Source organism: Oryctolagus cuniculus, chromosome 18 (genome assembly GCF_051225735.1).
Source record: "Oryctolagus cuniculus isolate XC-2025 breed Fujian yellow rabbit chromosome 18, ASM5122573v1, whole genome shotgun sequence".
Taxonomy (NCBI): Eukaryota; Metazoa; Chordata; class Mammalia; order Lagomorpha; family Leporidae; genus Oryctolagus; species Oryctolagus cuniculus.
The window spans coordinates 50,727,524-50,752,413 of NC_142884.1; the positions used below are offsets into that span (position 1 = coordinate 50,727,524).

Here is a 24,890-nt window from a genome sequence, read left to right on the forward strand (position 1 = left end):
ATCTAGCTGAAGGAACACCCGTGCAGCCCCCGAGAGACCCGGCCGGTGGTGTGCCGCTCCCCCGCGGAAGTGGGGAATGTGGCAGGGGGAACCGCCCTTCCACGGAGGTGGAAGGGACAGTAGCCAACCCGGGAAGAACCAGCAGCAAACCCGGGGAGGGCCGAGCAGACAAAAGAACAGCGCAGGGTCCTGTGTCGTTCCTCCATGAAGAGGGGGAGCGACATAATGGTGCCGTGACTCGGATATGAAGCCTAGGCAGGGCTTAGTGTCGTTCCTCCACGAAGAGGGGGAGCGACAGGGGAGCAGCAGCCCAGGACCAGCCCAGCGGTGGGAGCAGGGCTGGTTGAACACCTGCTGGCACTCCTCCTATGCACACACCCTCACCGAAGTCCCACTGTGTGCCAGGAACTCGCCTCTGCGAGACGGGCCACACCCTCCACTGCCAGCCTTGGAGGACCATTCCTCATGGCTACAGATGGCAGGCATGGGCAGCGGCTTCCTCCCAACCTGAAGAGGATGTGGCTAAGGCGGTGACTTTGGGCAGGAGCGGTGCTTCTGTAATTCTCACAGCCACACCGGGAGTGGGCACGGCTCCTGCATTTACAGTTGGATACACTGAGGCTCTCACCCAAGTCACACAGCCAAGGAAGCTGTGTACAGTATCTACTCAGAAAAGATTTGTAAATATGACCCCATTTAAAAGTAGTCTCAGGGCCCCGGGCTGTGGCACAGCAGGTTAAGCCACCACCTGTGATGCCGGCATTCCATATGGGCACCAGTTCGAGTCCCGGCTGCTCCATTTATGATCCAGCTCCCTGTTAATAAGCCAGGGAAGGCAGCAGATGATGGCCCAAGTGCTTGGGCCCCTGCACTCACATGGGGAACCTGGATGGGGTTCCTGGCTCCTGGCTTCAGCTTAGGCCAGCCCCGGCTACTGTGGCCAGTTGGAGAGTAAACTGGTGGGTGGAAGATCTCTCTCTCTCTCTGTTTCTGTAACACAGCCTTTCTAATTAACTAATTAATTAAAAATAGTCTCCATCACATAGGAGCAAAGTGCTGTTTCATTTTTTTAATGAAAATGCTTCTTTTTTAAAAAAATTTTTATTTATTTATTTATTTGAAAATGAGAGTTACAGAGAGAAGGAGAGACACATACATCCATGGGTTCATTCCCCAAGTGACCACAATGGCCAGGGTTGGGCCAGGCTAACCAGGTCTCCCACATGAGTGCAGGGGCCCAAGGACTTGGGCCATCTTCTGCTGCTTTCCCAGGTGCTTTAGCAGGGAGCTGGCTGGAAGCAGAGCAGCCTGGACTTGAACCCGTGGCTCATATGGGATGCCGGCGTAGCAAGCGGGGCTTAACCTGCTGCACCACATACCAGCCGCTAGGTCAAGTGTTTAAAGGGCCACAAACCAAGGTGGGAACAGCAGTCATCATGAGGGAGGTGGGCGGGATCACTGGATTATGAATTTTTTCTTTGCTTGACTGAATTCTTTTCTCTGCTGAGCGTGAATTATATCCGTAATAAATTTTTAAAAAGATTTATTTATTTATTTATTTGAAAGGCAAAGTTACAGAGAGAAGGAGAGACATTTTCCATCTGCTGGTTCATTCCCCAGATGGCCACAATAACCGGGCTAGGCCAGGCCAAAGTCAGGAGCCAGGGACCTCCTCCAGGTCTCCCACATGGGTGCAGGGGCCTAAGCATTTGGGCCATCTTCTAGGCCATCTTCTGCTGCTTTCCCAAGCGCATTAGCAGGGAGCTGGATCAGAAGTGGAGCAGCCGGGACCTAAACCGGTGTCCATATGGGATGCTGGAGCTGCAGGCTGTGGCTTAACCTGCTGTGCCACAGCACCGGCCCCTTGTAATAGATTTTTAAAAGTATAATGAAAGAAAAGATTTTTCAAAGAGGCAGGGAAAGGCAGACTAAAATACAAGATCAACTGTATAAATATAGACAGAAGTGAGACAGTTTTAGAAGTCTGGGCCGAGAATTAGAGAAAGCTTCCCAGAAGAGGTGCTGTTAGAAGTGGCAGGGGAGGGGGCCAGTGCTGTGGTGCCGGGGGTTGCAACCTCAAGAGCATCTGAAACAGCCAGCTGGAGAGATGGAAGGCAGAGGCGGTGAGTCTCCATGTCAACTTCACTTTGCGTGCAGCTCGTCCCACGGTGATTCATTCGTGTTCATTTCTAACAGCCGCTACATTTAAGAACTAACGTGCAAAGTCCTGAAAGTTTAACCAGGCCCCTCTGCCCTCCTCCCCCGGCGTGCAGCTGCCCCTTGGAGCGCCGCAAGCTCAGGTCACTGATCTGCCCCTGTGATGCTGGGGCCTCCCTCGGCCCTCAGTGCCAGGCCAGGGTGAGGTCTCCGTGTGCCATTCAGCTGGCTGCCCCTCATCCTGCCTCTCGTGGGCCCTGAGGCCAGCAGTCATCTGCTCTCTGTGCTAATGACATCACTCCACAGACGGTGGGGGTGGGAGGTGAGAGGCAAGAGCTTCGTCCTGGCTCATCACTGTGGGCCAAGGTCAGGGGCCACCTGTGGCAATGGCCCACTCGCTGGCAGAGTCTGAAGGAAGCCCCGGGCCGTACATGGCCAGGGACTGGGAGCACACGCGTGTGCATTGTGCATACGCTCCCCACGTGTTCTGGTCTCACTCCCTTTCCTTTTCTTTTTTTAAAAGATTTATTTATTTGTTTGAGAGGTAGAATTACAGATAGAGAGAGGGAGAGACAGAGAGAAAGGTCTTCCATCCACTGGTTCAACCCTCGAATGGCCAGAGCAGCTGGAGCTTCGCTGACCTGAAGCTAGGAGCCAGGAGCTCCGTCTTAGGCACAGACCTACGGGCAGCCGTTTTCAAGTGTGCAGTTTTGTGGCGTTAAGTACATCCATGTGGCTGTGCCTAACAAAACTCTGTCCCCAAGACGGCGGTCCCCTCCCCGTGCCAGCTCTGGCCGCCCCCATTCCATCTCCCACCTCTCGAATCTGGACCACAGGTGAGTGGGGGTCCACATAGCTGACATCACCCAGCAGAAGTCCTCAAGGTCTCCCGGCAGGTGGTGGGCTTCAGAGTGTCCTTCCTTTGAGGACCAATCCCGCCCCACGCCCCACGCCCCATGCCCCATGCCCCACGCCCCGCGCCGAGTCTGTCCACACTGTGTCTATCCACTCTTTTGCTGATGGACTCTCTGGCCGTTCCTGCCTTCTGGCTGCCGTGAACAATGCTGCTAGGAGCGTCTGTGTGCATACATCTGTGTCTGCCTGTTTACTAAATGTTACACTCTTAAAAGGCAGGGAGTGGGGACTGGTGTCTCCTGTCTGATGGTTCACCTCCAAATGCCCACAAGAGCAGGAACTGAGCCAGGCTGAAGCCAGGAGCCTGGAACTCCACCTGGGCCTCCGCTGTGGGTGGCAGGGGCCCAAGGACTTGACCCACCACCTGCTGCCTTCCAGGAAGCTGGAATCAGAAGCAGATTCCGGACTTGGACCCCAGGCACTCAGATACCAGCGGCGGGAGTCCCAAGCAGCATCTTAACCACTGCGCCAAATGCCCGCCCCCTTCATTTTTATTTTTACAAATATTTCATTGACCTCTGAGTTTTCCTGGCATCCCTTAAACTCCGTGCGGCAGGTGAGCGCTCTCGCTCTCCCTAGTCCCGGCTCTGGTTTGAGGAGTGGCCTGAACCTGTCACAGCAAGGGGCAGGTGTCCTGAGTTGTCTCCCATCTTATCCTTAAAACTTCACAAACGAGAACCGAGCACACCTGGAAGGGGCGGTGCCAAAGCGCCACGGGCGCCACCTGAAAGACACCCTATCAGGTACGGGGCAGTCAGGCCCAGGTTACGGCACCATGGTCCGGTCCCAGCCCCACGCTCACTCCCCCCGGGACCCTGGGGTGGTGCGGATCCTGCCACCCACGTGGAGACTCACCCTGAGTTCCTAGCTCCAGGCTTCAGCCGTCGCTGGCATTAGGGGAGTGAAGCAGTGGATGACAGTGCCCTCCCCTCCCCCGCCTCTCAAGTTAATTAATTAGTTCATTAAATAAAGCGATGTGGAGGAGGGGGTGTGTGCCAGGTTATCCTGTGGCCCAGCCCTGTCCCTTCCCTTACCAGGGCGCCACGTCTCCCATGTGACAGAGGGGCTGCTGTGTTCCAAGGTCCTTGTCCTCCGACTTTGTTACCCTCGGAGGCTGGGATCGAGGCACAGAACTGCCAACGTGGAGTTCAAGTCCTGGCTGTGCCTCGGTGTGTGACCTGGAAGGTGCTGCCTCTCTGTTTGGTCTGAGAAGCAGGGGCTGTGCCGGTACAGGGAGGGTGCAGATGAAATGAGACAGGGACCACGGATGGAGGAAGGAGCCCAAGAGGCGGACGCCGCCGCTCCGTGGAAAATTATTCAGCCCGGCAAAGGAACGGAGCTGGTGCAAGAAGCCAGGCACGGAAGCCCATGCTTCACCTGACTCCACCGGTGTGAGAGGCCCAGAAACCAGAATCCTCAAGACAGGAAGCTGACAGGCAGTGAGGCACGGGGCTGGGGCGTGGGAAGGTGGGAAGGGATCAAGTGGTATTGGGTCCAGGGTTTCTTTTCAAGGTGGCAGGAATGTTCTGGAACTAGGTGGATGGTTGCACAACATCCTGAATGTACTAAACACCACCGAGTCACACGCTTTAAAATGGTGAATTTTTTTTTAAAGATTTATTTATTTATTTGAAAGCCAGAGTTATATATAGAGAGAAGGAGAGGCAGAGAGAGAGAGAAAGAGAGAGAGATAGGTTTCCATCCACTGGTTTACTCCCCAGTTGGCTACAATGGCCAGAGCTGCGCTGATCTGAAGCCAGGAGCTTCTTCCAGGTCTCCCATGCAGGTGCAGGGACTCAAGGACTTGGGCCATCTTCTACTGCTTCCCCAGGCCATAGCAGAGAGCTGGACGGGAGCAGCCAGGTCTCAAACGGGTGCCTATATGGGATGCTGGCGCTTCAGGCCAGGGCATTAACTCACTGCACCACAGTGAATGGTGAATTTTAAATGAAGTGGTAACTTTAATTCCACCAAAAGGAAAAGGGCTAAAGGAGAGAATTCTTTTGAAAATGATGACGATGATGAAGTTTGTAAGAGTCCATGACACAGGGTGCTAATGAGCTCTTCTGGCTTGGGCTTTGGGTTTGATTGCTTTGCTGATTTTTCAATTCAATCTCCCTCAGGCCTCTCCCACCTCAGGTGCCAGGTGCTGGCTCCCGGGCTGCCCCAGGAGCCAGGGCCTGCCTCCCTCCCCTCTGCACAGTGGTGACCGGTGACCGCTAGTACCCTAGCCAGGGGCACCCTCGGTCACTGCCCTCCAAGCCCCATGAAAGGAACACAAACAATGACCAGCAGGACAATGGCCAGCAGGAAGTCCCCGTGAACCCGCAGAGGTGTTTTCTGCATAGTCAGCAAAACTCTCCAGGCAGCTGGGGGCGCCGGGCCGGCCAGGGCTAAGTGGCTCTCCTGCAGCCTGCTCCCTGGCGAGGCCGGTGGGCAGGAGCTCATGCAGCCGAGGGGCGCCCGTGGTGACTGTGGGTCTGAACCCTTGGGACTGGGGGCCCAGGAGCCATTTTGGGCTCCGAGCAGGAACAAGCCCAGGGCTGGGGTCACTCGGAGAGAGGGCTCAGGGAGCCCACCCCACCTGCCTCCTGCTGCACTCCTGCGCCCTGCCTCCCTCCCCAGGGGCTCGTTGGCCATTTGCTCACGGCTGCCGCAGAGGCACTGGGACTCCAGTGGTGGATAACCTTCTCTATGCTGTACCTTTGGGAAAGATCACACAGCCCACGACTCAGCATTCCAAAGCCACAGAAGGCCCCGGCCCTTTCCCCAGAGCCCCAGGTCCTCCAGGAGGCTGCCAAGGTCCTCCAAGGCTTGGTGGGCACCCAGAGCTGTTTTGTGCACATTCAGCAAAGTCTGTATGCGTATATAGGAGTCTTTATGGGTCCACCCCCTTCCTCTCTGTGGATGCAGAGGGCAGGGGTCAACAGGGGGAAACAGACTCCGAGAGAGCGTGTGACCAGCGAGGGCCCACCCTAGCTGACTCCCAGCCCAGGGCCCCAGCCCACTCTGCCTGGGTTCAGGGACCTGTGAAATCCTGTGCTAAAGGGAATGTGACTGTGGATGGCCGCTGGGCGCTTGCCAGGGCCACAGCCAGGGCGAAGGATAGGACAGCTGTGCGACTCCTGTCTTTAGTGCTAACGCCATGTTTGTAATCCTTCTGGTCTGATGGGCTGCTCTTCGGAAAAGAGGGCTGGGGCTGCTATTTATAATGCCATATAGGTCACTGCAGAGTTTAAGGCTGGCCCTGATGCCCATCACCTGTGTCACCCAGAGATAGCTGCTCATCTCAGAGAGTGGCTCATCTCAGCCCAGACCCCTTGCTGAGAAGCAGAGATCAGAGGCAGTAGCTGCTTAGGGGGAGGTCATGAGAAGAGCTTGACACAGTGCCTGGCATTACCTACTCCATCCAGCAAGTATCTGCCATGCAACTACTACGTGCTACGAAGCACCTATAATGCGAGCATACAACGCACAGCCATGAGTCTGGCCTGGGGTGCTGATGGCCTGGAAGAGTCCTAGCCAGAGCTCAATGAACAGTGGGTTCTATGGTTGGGAAGTGGGAAGGGGTCCCGTGCTGGAAACTTGGTCCCCAGCGTGGTGGTGGAAACTTTGACTGGGGTCAAGGCCAAGGTCATTGGGTTGCGGGCAGTGGCCTTGGGAAGGATTGATACCGGTTTCGGGAATGAGTTCTCTCAAGAGCTGGCTGTTATGAAGCACGGTCACTCCATGGGCTTGGTCCCTGCTGCACGTGGCCAGTTCCCTGTCTCTCTGCCACGCTGTGACCCAGCCAGGAGCCACCAGAGTCATGAGACAAATCAACCTCTTGACAAAGGATTCCGCTTTGGTGTTGCTATAGCAACACAAACCAGACTGCTGGTCCTGGGAGGAAGGGGGTGAGATCATTGCAAATGAGCCCCGGCACTGGGCCCAGGAGAGGAGGGGCAGCCTGGCGCTTGGTAGGTGCTTGGTTAAGTATCCATGGATTGAGTGAATGTGATGGGGAACCAAAGACTTGCCCAGCCCCATGCCGCAGAGGTCAGCCTTAGATGGGCAATATGCATCACTGTGCAGGTGCGCCTTTTAAAAAATATATTTATTTTTATTTATTTGAGAAGCAGAGAGAGAGAGGAGAGAGAGAGGGAGAGAGAGAGAGAGAGAGAGAGGTCTTCCATCCTCCGGTTCACTCCCCAATTGGCCAGAACGGCCGGAGCTGTACCAATCCAAAGCCTGGAGCCAGGAGCTTCCTCCAGGTCTTCCCACGTGGGTGCAGGGGCCCAAGGACTTGGCCATCTTCTACTGCAATAGCAGAGAGCTGTATCAGAAGTGGAGCAGATGGGACTGAAACCGGAATTCATATGAGATGCCAGTGCCAGTAGGCATTGGATTAGCCTGGGAGTCATGCTCATAGCCAACCCAGCTCCTGTCTCTCTGTGTGCACTTGGGATTGGGTTTAAGGAGGCACGTTAAGCCCTCCAAGTGCCCCTGGGGCCCCTATGACATGCCCGGTGAGTCTGTCTCCTCCTTTGGTGTGCACCTGTCACCAGCTCCCAAGCTGGCAGAATGGTCCAGGCACCCAGGAAATTCCGGCTCCTGGCAACTGTAACAATTAAGAAAACTTGCAGGGTTGGTACTTTGGAATAGCGGGTAAAGCCGCAGCCTGCAGTGCTGGCATCCAGTATAGGCACCAGTTCAAATCCCTGCTGCTCCACTTCCAATCCAGCTCCTGCTATGGCCTGGGAAAGCAGTGGAAGAAGGCCCAAGTCCTTGGGTCCCTGCACCCATGTGGGAAGACCTGGAAGAAGCTCCTGGCTCCTGGCTTTGGATCGGTGCAGCTCTGGCCATTGTGGCGGATTTGGGAGTGAACCAGCAGATGGAAGACCTCTCTCTTTCCACCTCTCCTCTCTCTGCGTAACTCTGCCTTTCAAATAAATAAGTAAATTTTTTAATCTTTTTTTTTTTTTTTTTTTTTTGGACAGGCAGAGTTAGTGAGAGAGAGAGAGACAGAGGGAAAGGTCTTCTTTCTGTTGGTTCACCCCCCAAATGGCTGCCACGGCCGGTGAGCTGCGCTGATCCAAAGCCAGGAGCCAGGTGCTGCCTCCTGGTCTCCCATGAGGGTACAGGGCCCAAGCACTTGGGCCATCCTCCACTTCCCTCCTGGGCCACAGCAGAGAGCTGGACTGGAAGAGGAGCAACCAGGACAGAACCGGCACCCCAACCGGGACTAGAACCTGGAGTACCGGCGCTGCAGGCGGAGGATTAGCCTAGTGAGCCGTGGCACCAGCCTAAATAAATCTTTTTAAAAAAAACAAATTTGCAGGGGCGCTGGCACAGGAGCCTGGGATGTGCCCCCAGGGGAGGCTTGGGTGGACAAGGCGGGTGGAGACTCCCAGGGAGGGAAGTGGGCGAGAATCTCCACAGAATGCCTTGGACAGGATATCGGGGCTCTTGAAAGCCCACCAAAGCCTCCCCCCTTTTCCTAATTGAGTTCTAGTTCGTGCACAGCCGCAGGCCCTCGGGTCACTGTCGGGCAGCGCCGCAGAAGGGAATGTCCTTACTTTACGGCTGTTGTATCATGGCCTCTTCCTATTTACTGCAAATTGGAGATAAAGTTTATTCTTAGACACCTTTATTTACAGGAAAAGGAAAAAAAGGGAGCAAATTCAAGAAAGAGGATTAACGAAGCAGTTATCAGGAGAATGTGAGAGACGGTCAAACAGGGCGGGCGGAAGTGGGGTGCTCTGGCGAATGCCCTGCCCTGGACCCCAGGGCAGGCTGGAGGGGCTGGGCGGGAAGCAGGCGAACCCCCGGAGCCAGGAAGACCCTGCAGCGGAAGTGCCTCATGTCCCGTGGGGGTGGGGAGGACATACAGGAGCCCAGGTCGGGCAGCCGGGGCCACTCGCTGCTGCTGCTGTCTGTGAGCGATGTTTGCCGCCACGCTCCTGAGCCTGGCCTTGCTGGGCGGCGCCCTTGCCTGTCCCAAAGGCGCCTCCTACGAGGCTGGCATCGTGTGTCGCATCACCAAGCCCGCCCTCTTGGTGTGTGAGTACGGGGTCCATGTCTGCCCTTGCCTCCGGGTGTCTGGCCACGGCTCTTTCCAAGGAGCCAGCCTGTCTGGCAGCCAGCCCTGAAGCGGGACTGCCAGCTTTAGCCCGGAGAGAGGAGTGTGTGGCAGGGAGATGGGCGGAGCAGGGCTGTCACCCCTCCTGACTCCCCTTCAAGGTCAAGCTCTTTGCTGAGAAGGGCCTGGCTGGGCTGCAAACGGCCAAGTGGCTCTGTGTGTAAGGTGGGGGGCATGTGTTTGCTTGGGACCCAGGGTCAATCTGGGGTTTGAGTTAAAGTTCAGAGCACAGCCAGGGTTGGGGTCAAGATAGGGGGCAAAGGTCAGGAGGTTAGCGTGTGTTTGGTGTGCAGGGGTCATTCTTTGGCCAGAGTCAGGCACGGGCTGAGACCAGGCCGGGAGGGTCTGTCCCCAAGTGCTGTGTGTCTGTGGTCGCAGCTCGCCTGGGCTCTCCAGGTCTCCTGGTTGTGCTCAACACAGGGGCCCAGGGGTCTAGAGCAGAGGCCCAGGGCTCCAGGCTTGGGTCGTACTGGGGTTCACTGCGTGGTCTGGGGGAGGCTGGGGTTGGTGCATACCAGTTTCTGTTGGAAGAGAGGCCTGGGCTATGTTTGTGCCAGGAGTGCCAGAGCTCAGTGCCCTCCGAGTCTCCCTCACACCCAGAGTGAGGCTTTGCGGACACACCACAGAGAGGCGGAGCCATGGCCAGGGCTGCCCTGCCTTCCAGTGAACCAAGAGACGGCCAAGGTGGTCCAGACGGCCTTCCAGCGCGCCGGCTATCCGGACGTCAGCGGCGAGAGGGCCGTGATGCTCCTCGGCCGGGTCAAGTACGGGCTGCACAAGTGAGTGGGGCCGGCGGCGGGGTGTGTGTGTGTGTGTGTGCGCGTGTGCGTAGGAGCCCACGGGGGAAGGATGGCCAGGAGAGCTCTCCTCCTGACCCGGCATCCTGCGTCCCACCTGCCGGGCCCCTCCCCATTGCCCAGGGGGATGCATGCATCTGATTCTGAGACCAGTGAGGCAGGTAGAGAGGCAAAGGGTCCCCTGACCTGACTTGGGGTGTCAGCAACAGCCCAGGGCCGGCTATGGCCAGGTGCCTGGACAAACGACACCTCACGAGAGCTTTCTCTTATCCCCTCAACCGCCCCCACTTAACCCACAGAGAAACAGCAGCTCAGAGAGGCTGAGCAGCTCCGAGGCCACACAGCCACGCAGGCAGGTCCAGGCACCGACCTGGGCTCCCAGGACACAGCCACCTTCCTGGAGCCTGGGTCCCTGTCTGTGTCCATCCGGGGCCCCAAGGGTAGGGAAGACACTGTTCAGGGACCTGATCTTTGTCTTAAAACCAACTTCTTCCCTAATCACTGCCAAACACAGGCTTCACGAGATGGTTGTAGGCACTGGAGGCTGTGAACGTTTTAGAGCCACCATGGGGCGCTGGTGGTACTGGAATGCTGCTTTGTCTTCTGTAAGAAAAGCTCCTGCCGCTAGGGGGCGGTGTCCTAGAGCCGGCTGGCGGGAGTTCAGGGAGGGCAAAATCCCTCCCAAATCAGCGATAATTCAGTAAGACAGGATTCCATTCATGAACAGGCTGAGTGTCCCTCATGCAAAACCCTGGCACCGGCAATGCTTGGCGGGGGGTGAGATTTTTTTGGATCTAGGAATATTTGCATGTACTGGGGAGGGGACCCAAGTCTACACACACAATTCGTGTGTGCTGCATGGACACCTTACAACCGCCGCTGAGGCTATTTTTAGCGCACCTGCTCTTTAACTGGGACCTGGCACAGGAGGCCCAATGTGGCATTTTCCACCTGCAGCGTCATGTCCCTGCTCGAAAAGCTCTGGACCTGGGACTTCAGGGATTTGGGGTTTTTCAGATTAGGGGACTCCAGCTGGATGACTGGAGACCCTGCAGGAGCAGGGTGGGGCAGAGAGCTCCAGCGTGAGCTTCAGCGTGCTGCTGAAGATGCAGATGGGCGCAATGAGAATGGGTACAAAGCTATTCTCTCTACAAGGTCTGGAGCGGAACTGAACAGAGAGAGGGCGGCACGAGGTCTGCCTGGAGCCTTGTTGCTGAGCCCAGCATGTCCAACAGCTTATGATGGGGGATCGGGGGTAGGACGGGTCCAGAGTCAAATCCCAGCTTCACACAGGCCCTTGGAAGCCACCAACCTCTGCTCGGGTGGCCCAGCTGTGGCGGCCACCTCAGAGGTGGCTGAGAGGTACACCCTGTGCACAGTGCCTGCCACTCAGTGCAAGCTCGGCACAGCGTAGCAGCTCTTGTTGTCTCATAGTCTACGCTCTCAAGCCAGGTCCCTGCTGGCTAGTGTGGTGGCGGGCCGGAGAGTCTGACTGTATCCCACTGGCCTCCCTCCCCCCAGCCCTGCCTTCTGGGCCTGCCTGCCTGGGGCTCCTTGCAAGGCCCACCTCTGGCCAAGCACCTGCAGTTCCCCCCGACCCCAGGTCCTTCCTGACAGCAGGCCTGGCGCTCCTCTTTGTGTTCAAGGCTCTCCTGGGCCCTGTTGAGGCCACTTCTGAGCCAAGCGACTGTCTTCGGAACTCCCCGCCACCCTGTGTCACCTCCTCGGGGAAGCCCTCTTGTCTTGGTTTCCTGTTTGCTACCCTAACAAATGAGCATGACTTTAATGGCTTTAAACAACACAGGTTTATGACCTTAGGTTTTGAAAGGTTAAGAATCCAACACAGGTCTCGCCAGGCTCATGGCAAGGTGTGTGCCTTCTGGAAGCTCCCAAGGGGAACCCACTTCCTCTCCTCACCTTTCCAAGCTTCCAGAGGCACCCACAGGCCTTGGACTGTGGCCCCCTTCCTCACCTTCAAGGCCTACAAGGCTGTCGCTCTGGCTGCTCTTCCCTGGTCCCCTCCCCCGGGGTCCTCTCCACCCTGGCCCCGCACCGCCAGCACCCCGCACACCGTCAGGTGCATGCTTGCAGGTTCTGAGATTGGAGGGTGAGCATGGGGGTGCTTATTCCGTCCCCCACACCCTGTCCTGTTCCCTAGGCAGAGGTGGGGTCCTGCTCCTTGGACTTCCTGGCTGAGCCGCTTTGGTGAGGGCGCCTCTCTCTGTCTAGACTCGGATCCCGGGGCAGACCCTGCGCAGTGCAGGTTGGGTAGCAGGTGTGTGCCCCTCCGCAGGCTGCTGAGGCCCCGCCGCCGTCCACTTGTTCCCTCAGCCTCCAGATCAGCCACCTGTCCATCGCCAGCAGCCAGGTGGAGCTGGTGGACGCCAAGACCATCGACGTCGCCATCCAGAACGTGTCCGTGGTCTTCAAGGGGACCCTGAACTACAGCTACACGAGTGCCTGGGGGTAAGCGCTGCCGCCCGCTGGCACCCCACGCCCGGGCTGCCCCGCACCAGACGGCACGACCAGGGCCTTGGTTTCCCTTTCGCAGGTTGGGCATCGATCAGTCTGTCGACTTCGAGATCGACTCTGCCATTGACCTCCAGATCAACACAGAGCTGAGTGTGTGCCCAGTGTCCTCGGGGCTTCTGGGGTTGGCCTCAGCAGAGAGGCAGGCTTGGGCAGAGGGAGGGCTCGGAGGCCACCGGGGGTCTGGCCCGGCAGGCCTACAGAGCAGGGGGAAGCCCAGGGCTGGTCCAGCTCCTGGCTGGCCCGGGCAGCCCTGGGTACCAGCCGGGAGCCAAGGCTGCACCGACACACTGTCACGGTCTCTCCGCAGCCTGCGACGCTGGCCGTGTGCGCACCAATGCCCCCGACTGCTACCTGGCTTTCCACAAACTGCTCCTGCACCTCCAGGGGGAGCGCGAGTGAGTACACAGCCGCTGGGGCCCCGCTGCTGCCCGAGCCCCTCCTGCCGGGGTCCTCGGCCCCTGCAGGGGGGAGCAATACCCTGGGCGGGGTCATTACCGTCCCCTCCCCCTCGATACACCCTCCTGATCATCACTGACAGTTACTGAGCACAGACTAGGCACCAAGCACCACTCCAGGTTCCAGCCCAAGCATGTAGATTCTATCATTGTGCCCATTTTCACATGTGGGTAAACTGAGGCAGGAAAGGAAAACCTGTTTCTGCTGAGTGTATCCTGGATCCCAGGCCACACGCTCATAGCTCAAACTCCCGTCAAGCAAAGCAACTTACTGAGGACACACAGTTTGCCAGTGAAGTGGGAGCAGGGTCTGAACCCAGCATCCTCTGCCCCGGGACCCCCGCTCCTGCACCCACTCCCCGCCGGCTTCCCAGGATGAGGCTCTTGTCTTGGTCAACCCCCTGTGTCAAGGCGTGGTGAATAGCCCCATTGCTCGGGGAAGCATACTGAGGCTAGGGGAGACACCCAAGTGGTCCAACAGCCAATGGCAACCCTGGAGTGCAGGAGGGCCCTGTGGGTGGGGGCTGGGGAGGAGGCCTCTTTCTGCCCCTGGAACAGACAGGGGTGGAACTGGACTCCAGGCCTGTCCGTGTGCATGCTTGTGGGGCTGCGGCTTAACCCCTCGGGAGCTTAGTTTGCTCATCGGTAAAGTGCGGGTGACAACAGCACCTACCCCACAGGGTGACTGTGAAATAGGGACTGGGTCCTCCCAGGGAAATGTCAGTTGGCAACATGGTGGATGCTCGGGGTCTGAGGCTTCCTCTGAGCCTCAGTGTTCTCAGCTGTGAAATGGGGATAATCACTGCTACCTCCTGACGAGCGGAGTCCGAGGCCAGCAGAGCCCGGAGCAGCGCCTGGGCGGAGCTCACGGTCCTGCTCACTCCCGCAGGCCGGGGTGGCTCAAGCAGCTCTTCACAAACTTCATCTCCTTCACCCTGAAGCTGATTCTGAAGCGACAGGTGAGTGAGGCTGGCTGCGCCCCCTGTGGCCCAGGCTCACGCCCAGAAGGCCCCCCACGCCCCTCCCTGGGAAAACACCACCTCCCACCTTCCCAGTGTGGCCAGCCCGCTGTGCCCACTCCCAGCGCTGCCACCTCCCTGCAGCTGGAGGGAGGTGCCACCCTGTCCCTCCTCTGTCCCCTCTCCTGCCCGTTGAGTCACCTGCCCTGTCCACCCCAGGTCTGCAAAGAGATCAACACCATCTCCAACATCATGGCCGACTTTGTCCAGACGAGGGCCGGTGAGTGCGCATGCGTCTACGGGCACTGGACGGCCAGGAGGGGGCGCCAGAAAGTCCGGGCGGTCCTGTGTGGCCTTGGGACTGTCACTCCTCCTACTGGTAATTAGCTGTGGTCAGGATACGGCAGGAGTGATAATGGCCACCACCCTACAGGGTGGCTGTGAGAATAGAGTGCAAAAAAGTTCCATAAAATGCTGGAGAGCGTCAGCCTTCATGACGGTGTCACGGCCACCCCACGCTGCTGGCACCGAGCAGGGCATCCTTTGCATGTGAACGAACAGTGAACACGGGTGGAGGAAAGCAGCTCCCTACCCAGCCAGAGTCTCTTCCCCCCTTTCCCGTGAGGTCTTGGGTTAAGGGGGACTCTCGTGCAGAAGAAACTCCCTCAGGACTCGGTTTTGTCATCTGTGCAATGGGCACGGCCCTGGATCCATGGAGGAGAAGGTGGTGTCTGGTCCTGATGGTAATGGCAATAGTGACAGCCGTCATTCGCTGGAGTCCCCACCTCCCAAATCCTAGGTTTCCCTCAGCCATGGGCTCCTTGCACTGCCCCCTTCAGAATAAAGAAACTAATCGATGGAGGAGAGGGGCCGCCCCCCCAGCCAGGAAGTGGAGGAGCTGAGCTTGAACCTGAACCCACGATGGCTCCCAAGCCACGGCTCCAGCCACAGTGCAGCACTGTCACGTGGCTGCTGTGCCCGTGGCCGGTGGCAAGGGAGGCGGTCAGGCGGGAGTGTGTGCCTGGCTGGTTACTCCCTGGCACACGGTAGGTGCTCAGTGACCAGGGACAGTGCGAGAATGGGGAAACGGGCTCTCTGGGGGCGTTAGGAGGGGAGACTGCAGGCAGCAGTAGGGCCTCCCGGGCTCCTGCTCCTGTCCAAGATGCAGGCGAGGGGCACAGTGTGTTGGCCCGAGGGGAGTGGGAACCCCGCCCACCCCCAGGGCGCACGTGGTGCAGGGGCTTCAGGGCTGTGCTGCTGTCAGTGGGATGCTGATGGGAGGAGAAGGAACCGCCCAAGCCGCCCAGGAATTCAGGAGGGGCTGGGTGGGCAGGGAGTTTCACCGAGGATGAGAACATGAGGACGTGGCTCCTGACGCAGGCCCGAGGGAGGAGGCAGGGAGCGAGGCCCAACCCCTCCAGCCTCACTCCTTCCCTCGTGCGGAAGACCGCTGTCCGTGGGCAGAGGCCATGCTTTTGTCAATAAAGCTTTATTGGAACACAGCCACATTCCACTCACAAACACAGTGTCTGGGGCCACTTTGGTGTTGCAACAGGGCCAATCCTGGACTATTTCTTACCCAGTCCTCTAGACAGAAAGTTTCCTGACCCCTGGTGGAGCCATGAACTCCAGGACAGACCGATCCAGTGCAGGGGGACTCGTGTCTCTCCTGGGAGAAGGTTAGGAAGAAAGACACAGCACGATACAGCTAGTCACTATAGCACCATGGTGGAGGCTCACCCACCTTTACTGAAATAATCCCGTCAAATACTCACAGGGCCCTGAGATCCAAGCTGTTGCTGGAGGTGAGGACAGGCTGCTGTCCCGTCCCCTGACACTAGGGGGCAGAACTGGGGCAGCGGCCCACTGTGAACCAGTCTTGCTGAAGAGCTCCCGGGAGGCGGGGTCAGCCAGGCAGAAGTCCAGGGAGCACTGGGACTGGAGGCGGGGGCACCTGGGGGGGGTGAGGGGGCTGCAGCCTCAGGGCAGCTCTCCCTCTGATGTTCCATCTTGATCCTGACCACGCCCCTGTCCCCCCACTCCCGGCAGCCAGCATCCTCTCAGATGGAGACATCGGGGTGGACATTTCCGTGACGGGGGCCCCTGTCATCACAGCCACCTACCTGGAGTCCCATCACAAGGTGAGAGTGGGGAGTGGGGTGGGGGCTCCCCTCCCTGGGTGTTCCTCGGGCCAGGTCCCTACCCATGCCCTGGATAGCAGCCCCCATCCCCAACCCCAGTGAAGCCCAGCGTCCCGTTGTCACAGCTCTGCAGGGCGTTTCCTGCTGGGACAAGGAAGGTAGCACAGCCTGCAGCTGGTGTGTCCGAGCCTCTGAGCAGGCACCAGGGTGCTCACTCTGAGGGCCCTGCAGGGGGCGCTCTCGCCTAGAGGACTGCGTGGCGCCCATGATCCTGCACAGCAGTGGTTGGGGGCATTGCGGCCCCCCTGCAGGATCGGATGAACACAGTGGCCCCCTCTTCCTGAGGCTGTAAGGAGACTCAGAACTCCAGCAGCTTTGCCAAGATGGGCGCTTGCTTCCCTTGTACAGGGGTCCGAGCGTATGCAGTCCCGGATGGAGTCGGCGCCCCCGTGGCGTGGGCTGTGCAGGCTCCTTCCCTTGCGTTGTTCAGCCATCACCCCCAACCGTGGCCTTCCCCACCACACACATGGGCCGAGATGGCTGAGCGGACTGCCCCACCCACTCTGCTCCCATCCCATTGGCCTGAACCCGGTCATGTGGTCATGCCTAGCTGCAAGGGAAGCAGAGAAATGTATTCCAGGTGGCCACAGCCCTGCTACAAGTTGGGTGTTGCAGAACTGAGAGAGAGGGGATGGGATGTGGGGGACAGCCAGCCGTCTCTGGGGTGGAGTTTCCTCAGAAAAGTGAACAGAAGGCCCCTGTCCTGGTGAAGCCCCATCACAGCCCCCAGGTTGGGTGGTGGAGGAAGGCTGGGAACCGGACAGTGGCTCCAGCTGCCTGGGCTGTGTGGTCGTGGGCTGTCTCCTCCCAGCCGGGCGGGGGGGGGGGCAGGGAGCGCAAGGGCCGTGGTCCCCAACTCCTCATTGATGTCCCTCGGGAATATAGCTCGGGAATATAGACCCCGCATCTGCCTGGGTCACCTTGCACACTGCCTGGGACACGTCACACGCTTGGGCAGTGTGCATTGGGTGAATGACAGCCCAGCCGGGAGAAACCTGCCTCAACTTCCCCAGCTGTGCCTCAGGCCAGACGCTCTTTGGAAGGCTCCTCCCGCGGGGCCGTGCGGAGGGCGAGGCGCGGGGCCCAGGCAGTCTCCTGGCTTTCTCCAGGGTCACTTCACGCACAAGAACGTCTCTGAGGCCTTCCCCCTCCGCGCCTTCCCGCCCGGTCTTCTGGGGGACTCCCGCATGCTCTACTTCTGGTTCTCCGACCAAGTGCTCAACTCCCTGGCCAGGGCCGCCTTCCAGGAGGGCCGTCTCGTGCTCAGCCTGACAGGGGATGAGTTCAAGGTAAGGGGGCGGGGTGGCACTGCTAGGGAACTTGGGTGCACACGTGTGGGTGGGAGGGAGGCCCTCTGGGTGGGGACAGAGGAGCCCTAGTCCAGCCCTTACTGGGGCCTGCTGTGTAGTGGGTGTGAGACAGGCAGGTAGCTGGGTGGATGGACAGACAGTGGTAGATACAGACCCAGCACCCGCCAAGCTCAGAGAGGGAAGGTAACATACCCAAGATCACACAGCTTGTAAGAGGCGGTGCCAATGCCTCACTCGGCCCCTTCTGCTGAACTAAAGCAGGTTCGGTGGTTCTCAGTTCATACCTTAGTTTGAACAGCAGGGAAACTAAAGGCCCCTAGAGGCCTGGCCAAGGCCATGCAGTCTATGTGAGCAGGGATCGGAAGCCAAGGCTTCAGCCAGGCCAGGGGGTCTCTGCTCCACACCCTGGCTGGAGCATCTCCGATCTCCTCTAGGGCCTGAGGGTTGGGCTTGGGGAGGGGTCTGGTTGCACACTCTGTCCACACTCTGTCGCTAGAGTCTCCTTAGGGTTAGGGTTAGGGTTAGGGTTAGGGTTAGGGTTAGGGTTAGGGTTAGGGTTAGGGTTAGGGTTAGGAGATTGACTTTCCCACCCACTTCTACCCCCTCTCTGTCTTTAGAAAGTGCTGGAGACCCAGGGTTTCGACACCAACCAGGAAATCTTCCAGGAGGTAACTGCTCTCTGCTCGCCTGGGGTCTGCCCCTTGCTCTCAGAGCACCCTCCCCTCCCCCGCGCCCCCGCCAGCCCCAGCAGTGACGTGGGCAGCAGCTCCCCTGAGCCCCTGCAAGGCTCTGAGCCAAGGGCCGCGTGTGCCCCTTCATTCAGTGCTCACAGCCCTCTGAGCGGGGCGCCCTCATGATCCCCATTTTACACACAGGGACACGGAGGGAATGATGGGCTGTGTTCCATGTCCCTGCTCCATCCCTCGGGCCATAGGGCCTTGTGGGGGCTGGAACCTCAATGTCCCCAGCCACAGGAGGTGACCACAGATAAGCCCTGATGCCAGCGCCCACCTCAGGCAGGCTCCTGCGGGTCGTGGCCTCTGCCTGCTCTGCCCACTGGCGATGATGTCCATGATGCCCTCGATTCAAGGTTCCGTGGGGAATACACAGTCCCTACCTCAGATGCCTTCCCGAGGGAGGTACCCACTTCCCACCCAGTGGAGCCACAGCCCACACTCTGCGTCTCTGAGACACATCGGCTCCAGTCTTGGCTGCCAGCGCACCCTCCTCTCCAGGATTCCCTTTCATCCTTTAGAGCTCAGATGTGTATCCAGTCGCACCCCTGTTGGATCACTGATTTATTGCCAAGAGGTCTCCTTGAGTCCAGTACTGGACGCTGTCCACAGGAGGTAGACCAGCACGCCCCAGCACACTGGCCACCCTGCACTGGGCATGCTCCTTCCACCCAGTCTTTGCCGCGCAGCTCCCTCCGGCCAGCAGGGGTCATCCTCCCCGCTTTCCCATTGGATTCCTCAGGGACGGCTTCCCCATCTCCCGGAGGAGGCAGATCCCCCCTCCAGGGCTCTTGTCCCCTAGCTGGGGTCTCTCTCCTTGGCTGAAACTTCACGTTTAATCCCAGCATCCTCCAACAAGGACTGTAGGTGGAGACCATGCATACTCTGCACCTCCCAGCCCGGGGGTAAGACTGAGTCAGCACTCCAGGTCTGTTGTTAAGTAAAGGCAACAGCGACACCTTCCGGAGGCTCCTGTTCTAAGCCCTTGGATTATCTCCTTGAGCCTCATCACCCTGGAGGCAGGTCCTGTCATTGTCCCCACTTTACAGATGGACAAGGTGAGGCACCCCGGCTAGGAGAAGGGCCAGACAGGCCAGAGCCCCCATCTGGGAAGTCACCGGCAAATAAGGGATGAGCAGAGCCTGGTCTCGGGCCTGAGCCCCTGCCCCTGCCCCAGACCACTTCCTCTTTCCCCAGTGCCGGGACTGGGGTCAGCTTTGCCCTCCCATCTCTGAGGGCAGGGGCTGCACTGGTTCTGATGGGCCCTGTCCCCACACGGGACCTCTGTGTGCCTCAGCTTTCCAGAGGCCTTCCCACCGGCCAGGCCCAGGTAGCCGTCCACTGCCTTAAGGTGCCCAAGATCTCCTGCCAGAACCGGGGTGTCGTGGTGTCTTCTTCCGTCGCTGTGACGTTCCGCTTCCCCGGCCCAGATGGCCGAGAAGCCGTGGCCTACAGGTTTGAGGAGGTGAGGCGGGTGCCGGGTGGGGGGGGGATGGTTGGGGGGGGTTCTGGAACCTTCCACGTGTCTTGCCACCCCTGCTGCGACTGCTTGTTCCTACAAAGTCACACAATGCAAACGATGTGGAGGACACACAGGGTTCCAACAGATTCGGCAACGTTTCGTTTCCTACTTTAGTTTCTTCCTTCCTTCCTTCCTTCCTTCCTTCCTTCCTTCCTTCCTTCCTTCCTTCCTTCCTTCCTTCCTTCCTTCCTTCCTTTCTTTCTTTCTTTCTTTCTTTCTTTCTTTCTTTCTTTCTTTCTTTCTTTCTTTCTTTCTTTTAAAGGTTTGTTTATTTGAAAGGGAGAGAGAAGGGACAGAGGTCTTCCAGCCACTGGTTCACTCCCCAAATGGCCACTATGGCCAGGGCTGGGCCAAGCTGAAGCCAGGAGCCAGGAACTCCATCCGGGTCTCCCATGTGGGTGTGGGGGCCCAAGCACTTGGGCCATGCTCTACTGCTTTCCTGGGTATATTAGCAGGGAGCCAGATTGGAAGTGGAGCAGTCGGGATTCAAACTGGTGCTCGGCCGATATGGGATGCCAGCCTCCCAGGCAGCGGCTTAACTTGCTGCACCACAATGCCTAGAATAATTTTAGATTGAATAAAAGTTGTGAAGGTAACAGAGCTTCCATCCACCTATCATCCAGCTTCCCTGGTTGTCAGCATCTCTTGGAACCACGCTCCACTGTTCATAACTGTAGCTTTTTTATAAGAAAAAATTCCTAACAATTTTGTATTGTTTTATTTACTGAGTTTTTCATTGTTATTTAAGACTCTGCAAAGTTCGGAGGTTTTGTTTAAGGAAGAAAAAGATTCCATTCACAGAGTCAGGCTGTATTTAGGCGGGGCCATCCCAAGAGGTCTGGGGACCCCTGCCGTGGAGTCTGGCCTGTGGGATAGAGACAGGACTCCCCTCTGAACACAGCCTGGGCAGGTGGGAATTTGTAGCAAAGGAGCCAGGCAGGAGCCAAGGTGTCGAAGATTACCGAGAGGAAGGGGTTGGGGGCAGTCTGGCCATGCAGACCTAGCAGGATTCATGGCAGTGGAGACTGAGGCACCCAATCAGACACCGGGGAGTGGGGGCAGGGCAGGTGAGAAGGCATGCTTGCAGAAGCGCTTTCTCAGGGTTCTCACAGGTGGTCTTAGGAGAAGGTTCCGGAGTCTGATCAAAGCAAGGACGTCTGGGCCCTCCCCAGCAGGCCCCTCCCAGCAGGCCAAGTCCTCCACGCCCCGGCTGCTGGGCTGCTGAAGACTTCCCTTCCTGCCTGTGAATCCAGCCAGGTCCCTACGTGTTGAGCCATGGGCAGGTGTGGTCTGGCAGCAGGGAGAGTGAAGCAGGGCGGCTGGGGGAGAGAGCTGCCTGGGGCTGTGACAGGGTAGGGCAGGCCGTGGGGACCAAGCAGCCAGAAGGAAGCAGTAGCAGGTGCACAAGGCTTTGAAGTACAGAGCGAGAGGAGACAATGTGGCAGGGTCGCTGGGTTGGGGACATGTCCAGCTGAGCCCGACAAATATGGCAGAGTGGGAGTGGCCCTCAGAGATCAGCTGGCCCCACCCCTTCACTGTACAGAGGGACTGCAGGCCTGGAGCCACTGGGACATCTGATCCAGGTCACACGTCTCATCGTACACCTGTGCTCATTCGTTCATTGTCTTTTGTTTGTTTTTTAAGATTTATTTATTTATTTGAAAGGCAGAGTTACAGAGAAAGAGGAGACACAGAGGGAGAGAGAGAGGGAGAGGGGGGTGGGGGGAGTCTTCCATTCACTGGGTCACAGCCCAAATGGTCACAGCGGCTGGGGCTGGGGCTGGCAGAAGCCAGGAGCCTGGAACTCCATCTGGGTCTCCCCCATAGGTGGCAGGGTCCAATCACATAGGCCATTTTTCTGCTGCCTTCCTAGGTACAGCTGGAACTCAAACCAGTGCTCATAAGTGATGCTGGCTTTGCAAGCGATATCTTAACCCGCTGCATCCTACCACCGGCCCCATTCATTCAACAATATCTACTGAGTTCCTAGTCTGAACCAAGCCCATATGGTTTCTGATACCATGAACCTTATAGTAAAATGGCCAGAGATAACAATAACTAACTAGCCAAACAAAAAAACAATATAACCTCTAATTTTGCCTGGTCCTATGAAAGAAAAATGGGTGGTCAGGGAGGGTGCCTCAGCAAACTGTAACTCAGCATCAAGAGGCTGTCTGAAAGGTTTCTAGTGCAGGGGGTCTCAAGTAGGGGTGCACGTCAGACCCACCTGGAGGGGGGTCAATAAAGCACAGATGGTGGATGTCCTTGGGCCCGAGAATCTGCATTTCCAGCGCATTCCCTCCCTCGTGGTGCTGATGCTGTGCTGCCCTTGGAGTCCATCTCGTGCACTTGACCTCTAGAGTGTGAAAGGGCAGACCAAGCCAGCTTCCAGCAGAGCCTGCTGGAGTCGGGCTTCCTTGTGGAGGTGGAGGAAGTGAGCCATGCAGGGAAGTCCTGGACCACACTTGGTTTTGAACAAACAGGAAGAAGTGACTGGGAGTGTGGATAAATCAGAAACCAGGAGAGGAAGTGTCCCCGTGGCCTCATAGACGCTAACCCAGAGCCACGGGTGCTGGGGGACTGCCCTCCTTTTGCAGGAGACCGCCAGTCTTGCCTGGAGATTCCAGGCCCCGGGCTGCTCCTGCACCATCTGGAGCCCCAGGGAGTGGGGTGGGCAGGCTTGGGGGTCGCCGTCTGCTTTGGGCGGGCCCCTCTCACGGTGACCCTGGTTTCTCTCCCCAGGATATCATCACCACCGTCCAGGCCTCCTACTCCCAGAAAAAGCTCTTCCTACACCTCTTGGATTTCCAGTGCGTGCCGGCCAGCGGAAGGGCGGGCAGCTCAGCAAATCTCTCCGTGGCCCTCAGGTGTCAGGCTGGGGCCTGGGCTTTGTGGGGAAGTGTGCCTCCTTCCCGCCAGGACTCACAGACCAACTATTGGGGGACAAAGCCCCTCCCCAGAGTCTTGATTACGAGGAAGGGGCACCATGAAGAATGGGGTGGGGGCAGGCCGGGCAGATGGGAGGGGCCGCCTGAGCTGGGACCTGGGAGTGACAGCTCTTTGCCACAGGAGCTAAATTTCAGAAGCCTTGGGAATCACCCCTAGAGGTTCTTTTCTGGAGCCCAACATAGCCCCACATTCTCACCCCTTACTCATTTTAGGACTGAGGCTAAGGCTGTTTCCAACCTGACTGAGGTAGGTGGCCTGGGGTGGTGGGTGAGTGCTGAGGCACCTGGCACCTTACAGAACGCAGAGGGCCCTAGGGAAATCAGGCACCTGGAGCACAAGGAGTTAGGCCAGAAGCTCCCCGCTGGGTCTCTCATGAGCCTTCTTCCCGCGGTGCTTGTTGGGAGAAAGCCTGAATTGCAGCCCTGGGAGGGTGGTGGTGCAGGCTGGGGTTAGGGGCAGAGAGTCCTGGCCAGGTGGTCCCGCCCTGGACCGGTTTCCCCTCCATGGATCCTAGCCTCCACCGGTGCAGGAGGCCGGGGAAGGGGAGGGATGTGGAGCGCTCGCGCACCCAGGCTCTGCGGCCAACCATGCCGTGGGTCCTGTCTGTGCTCCTGGGAGCACTCACCGTGGGCCTCTGATCGGCAGAGCCGCTCCGAGTCCCTGCAGAGCTCTCTCCGCTCCCTGATCACCACGGTGGGCATCCCGGAGGTCATGTCTCGTAAGTGTGGGCTGGAGGGGAAGGCAGAGGCGCCGGGCCTGATGGCGGGTGGCACAGGGCTCTCACTCCACCTCAGAGGCCCCTGCCAGGCAGAGCAGTAAGTGCGAGACCCTGCTGGTGGCAGTGTGTGCCCTCGGGCTGGCTAAGCCACTTCCCGGTGGGCACCCCCTGAGGGCACCCTAAGGTGGCCAAAAGAGTGGCCAGCGGAGCCCTGGATGTGGCCTCAGCTTCCCTTTCTTTAAACTGAGAGCATTGGACTTGACAATCCCCAAATCCCTTTAGACCCTGACGCTGTCGGACATCTGTCCGTGTAGGGAGACGCTGTATCCGGGGTGAGCCTTTGGCCCCCTTCCCCACCACGTCCACTGATCCGGCCGTGTCCTCCCTTTGGGTGGCTTCGGGAGGGAGGAGAGGGGTGGAGACGGGAGGTAGCCTGGCTGGGGGTCTTGGCCACTGTGGGGCCTCGGGCTTCCGCAACTGCACTGCGGAGCTGAGACTGCGGGGGTGGGCTCAGCTGTGTTTCTAGAACGCCGTGCTGAGAGGCCGCTCTGCGTGGTCAGAGAGCACTTTGACAAAGGCCTGCCCAGGGAGCGCCAGCTGCCCACCGCGTTCCCCTCCTATTGGGCAGATTCAGCCAACTCAGGGCGAGTGGCCACTGCTTGAGAGGGTGTCAGTCTGCGGACAGAGTTTCTTGGAGCCAGAGTGGCAGGTCCTGCCCCCAGGTGACCTCTCCTGTTCGCCATGCCTCATCCTCTCCTAAATCAAAGTGAAAGAAATATTTAGGGAATGATGGCCCACCATCTCCACCCTCCCCACCCACCAACGGGCACCTCGGGCCTGGGGGCAAGGCTGACGGGGGCTCCCTCGCCTACCCCAGGGCTCGAGGTGGCGTTCACAGCCCTCATGAACAGCAAAGGCCTGGACCTCTTCGAAATCATCAACCCTGAGATTATCACTCTCGATGTGAGTGGAAAGCCCCCTGTCGGCCCCGTCTCCCGGGAGGGCAGCCCCTGTCCCCGTGAGACTGGCAGACTGGCAGCCGGCCCAGCCTGCCCTTCTCGCCCTTGACCTAGGGCTGCCTGCTGCTGCAGATGGACTTCGGTTTTCCCAAGCACCTGCTGGTGGATTTCCTGCAGAGCCTGAGCTAGGAGGGAACCGGAGACACAAGACACGCTGACGTCTCCGCCCATCAGGGTGGAGGTCAGGGAGTGGGTGGGGGAACGGGCGATGGCTCCCAACTCCTTCTGTCCTGAAGACCACTAGCGTGAAAGCAGCATACCCTGGGCAGGCATCTGGCTGAGCGGCTAAGCCGCTGGTCAGGACACCTGCGTCTAGGGTGCTCCGGATCCCAGCTGCCTGCTAACGTGCACCCTGGGGAGCAGCCGTGCTGGTTCCCGCCAGCCACATCGGAGACCCAGACTGAGCTCCTGGCTCCTGGCTTTAGCCTGCCCAGTGAGTGGCAGCTAAATCTCTCTGGCTGTCTCTCTCTGCCTCTCAAGTAAACGAATATCTCAAAAACA

The 24,890-nt window shown here is 58.5% G+C and overlaps 1 protein-coding gene across 2 annotated transcripts; it reads left to right on the top strand.

Moving 5' to 3' along the window:
* On the top strand, window positions 1-24,890 carry CETP (cholesteryl ester transfer protein). Of its 2 annotated transcripts, XM_017342237.4 has the most exons (16): window positions 8,946-9,114; window positions 9,858-9,972; window positions 12,322-12,456; window positions 12,542-12,612; window positions 12,830-12,917; window positions 13,867-13,936; window positions 14,156-14,216; window positions 15,986-16,077; window positions 17,247-17,426; window positions 18,065-18,115; window positions 19,479-19,646; window positions 22,446-22,570; window positions 22,865-22,898; window positions 23,298-23,370; window positions 24,248-24,333; window positions 24,444-24,890. In XM_017342237.4, exons 1-16 carry the CDS (start codon window positions 8,997-8,999, stop codon window positions 24,516-24,518), a joined length of 1,542 nt encoding a protein of 513 aa, XP_017197726.3. In that variant the 5' UTR covers window positions 8,946-8,996; the 3' UTR covers window positions 24,519-24,890. The 2 variants fall into 2 exon arrangements, with proteins under 2 accessions (XP_089175880.1, XP_017197726.3); XM_089319754.1 differs by lacking the exons at window positions 8,946-9,114; window positions 9,858-9,972; window positions 12,322-12,456; window positions 12,542-12,612; window positions 12,830-12,917 and adding an exon at window positions 1-186.

Bases quoted from the DNA above. Each gene is read 5' to 3' on its own strand.
- CETP (XM_017342237.4), top strand. From the start codon at position 8,997: ATGTTTGCCGCCACGCTCCTGAGCCTGGCCTTGCTGGGCGGCGCCCTT. The intron at 13,937-14,155 runs GTGAGTGAGGCT...TGTCCACCCCAG, and splicing joins AGCTGATTCTGAAGCGACAG to GTCTGCAAAGAGATCAACAC. The intron at 22,899-23,297 runs GTAGGTGGCCTG...TCTGATCGGCAG, and splicing joins CTGTTTCCAACCTGACTGAG to AGCCGCTCCGAGTCCCTGCA.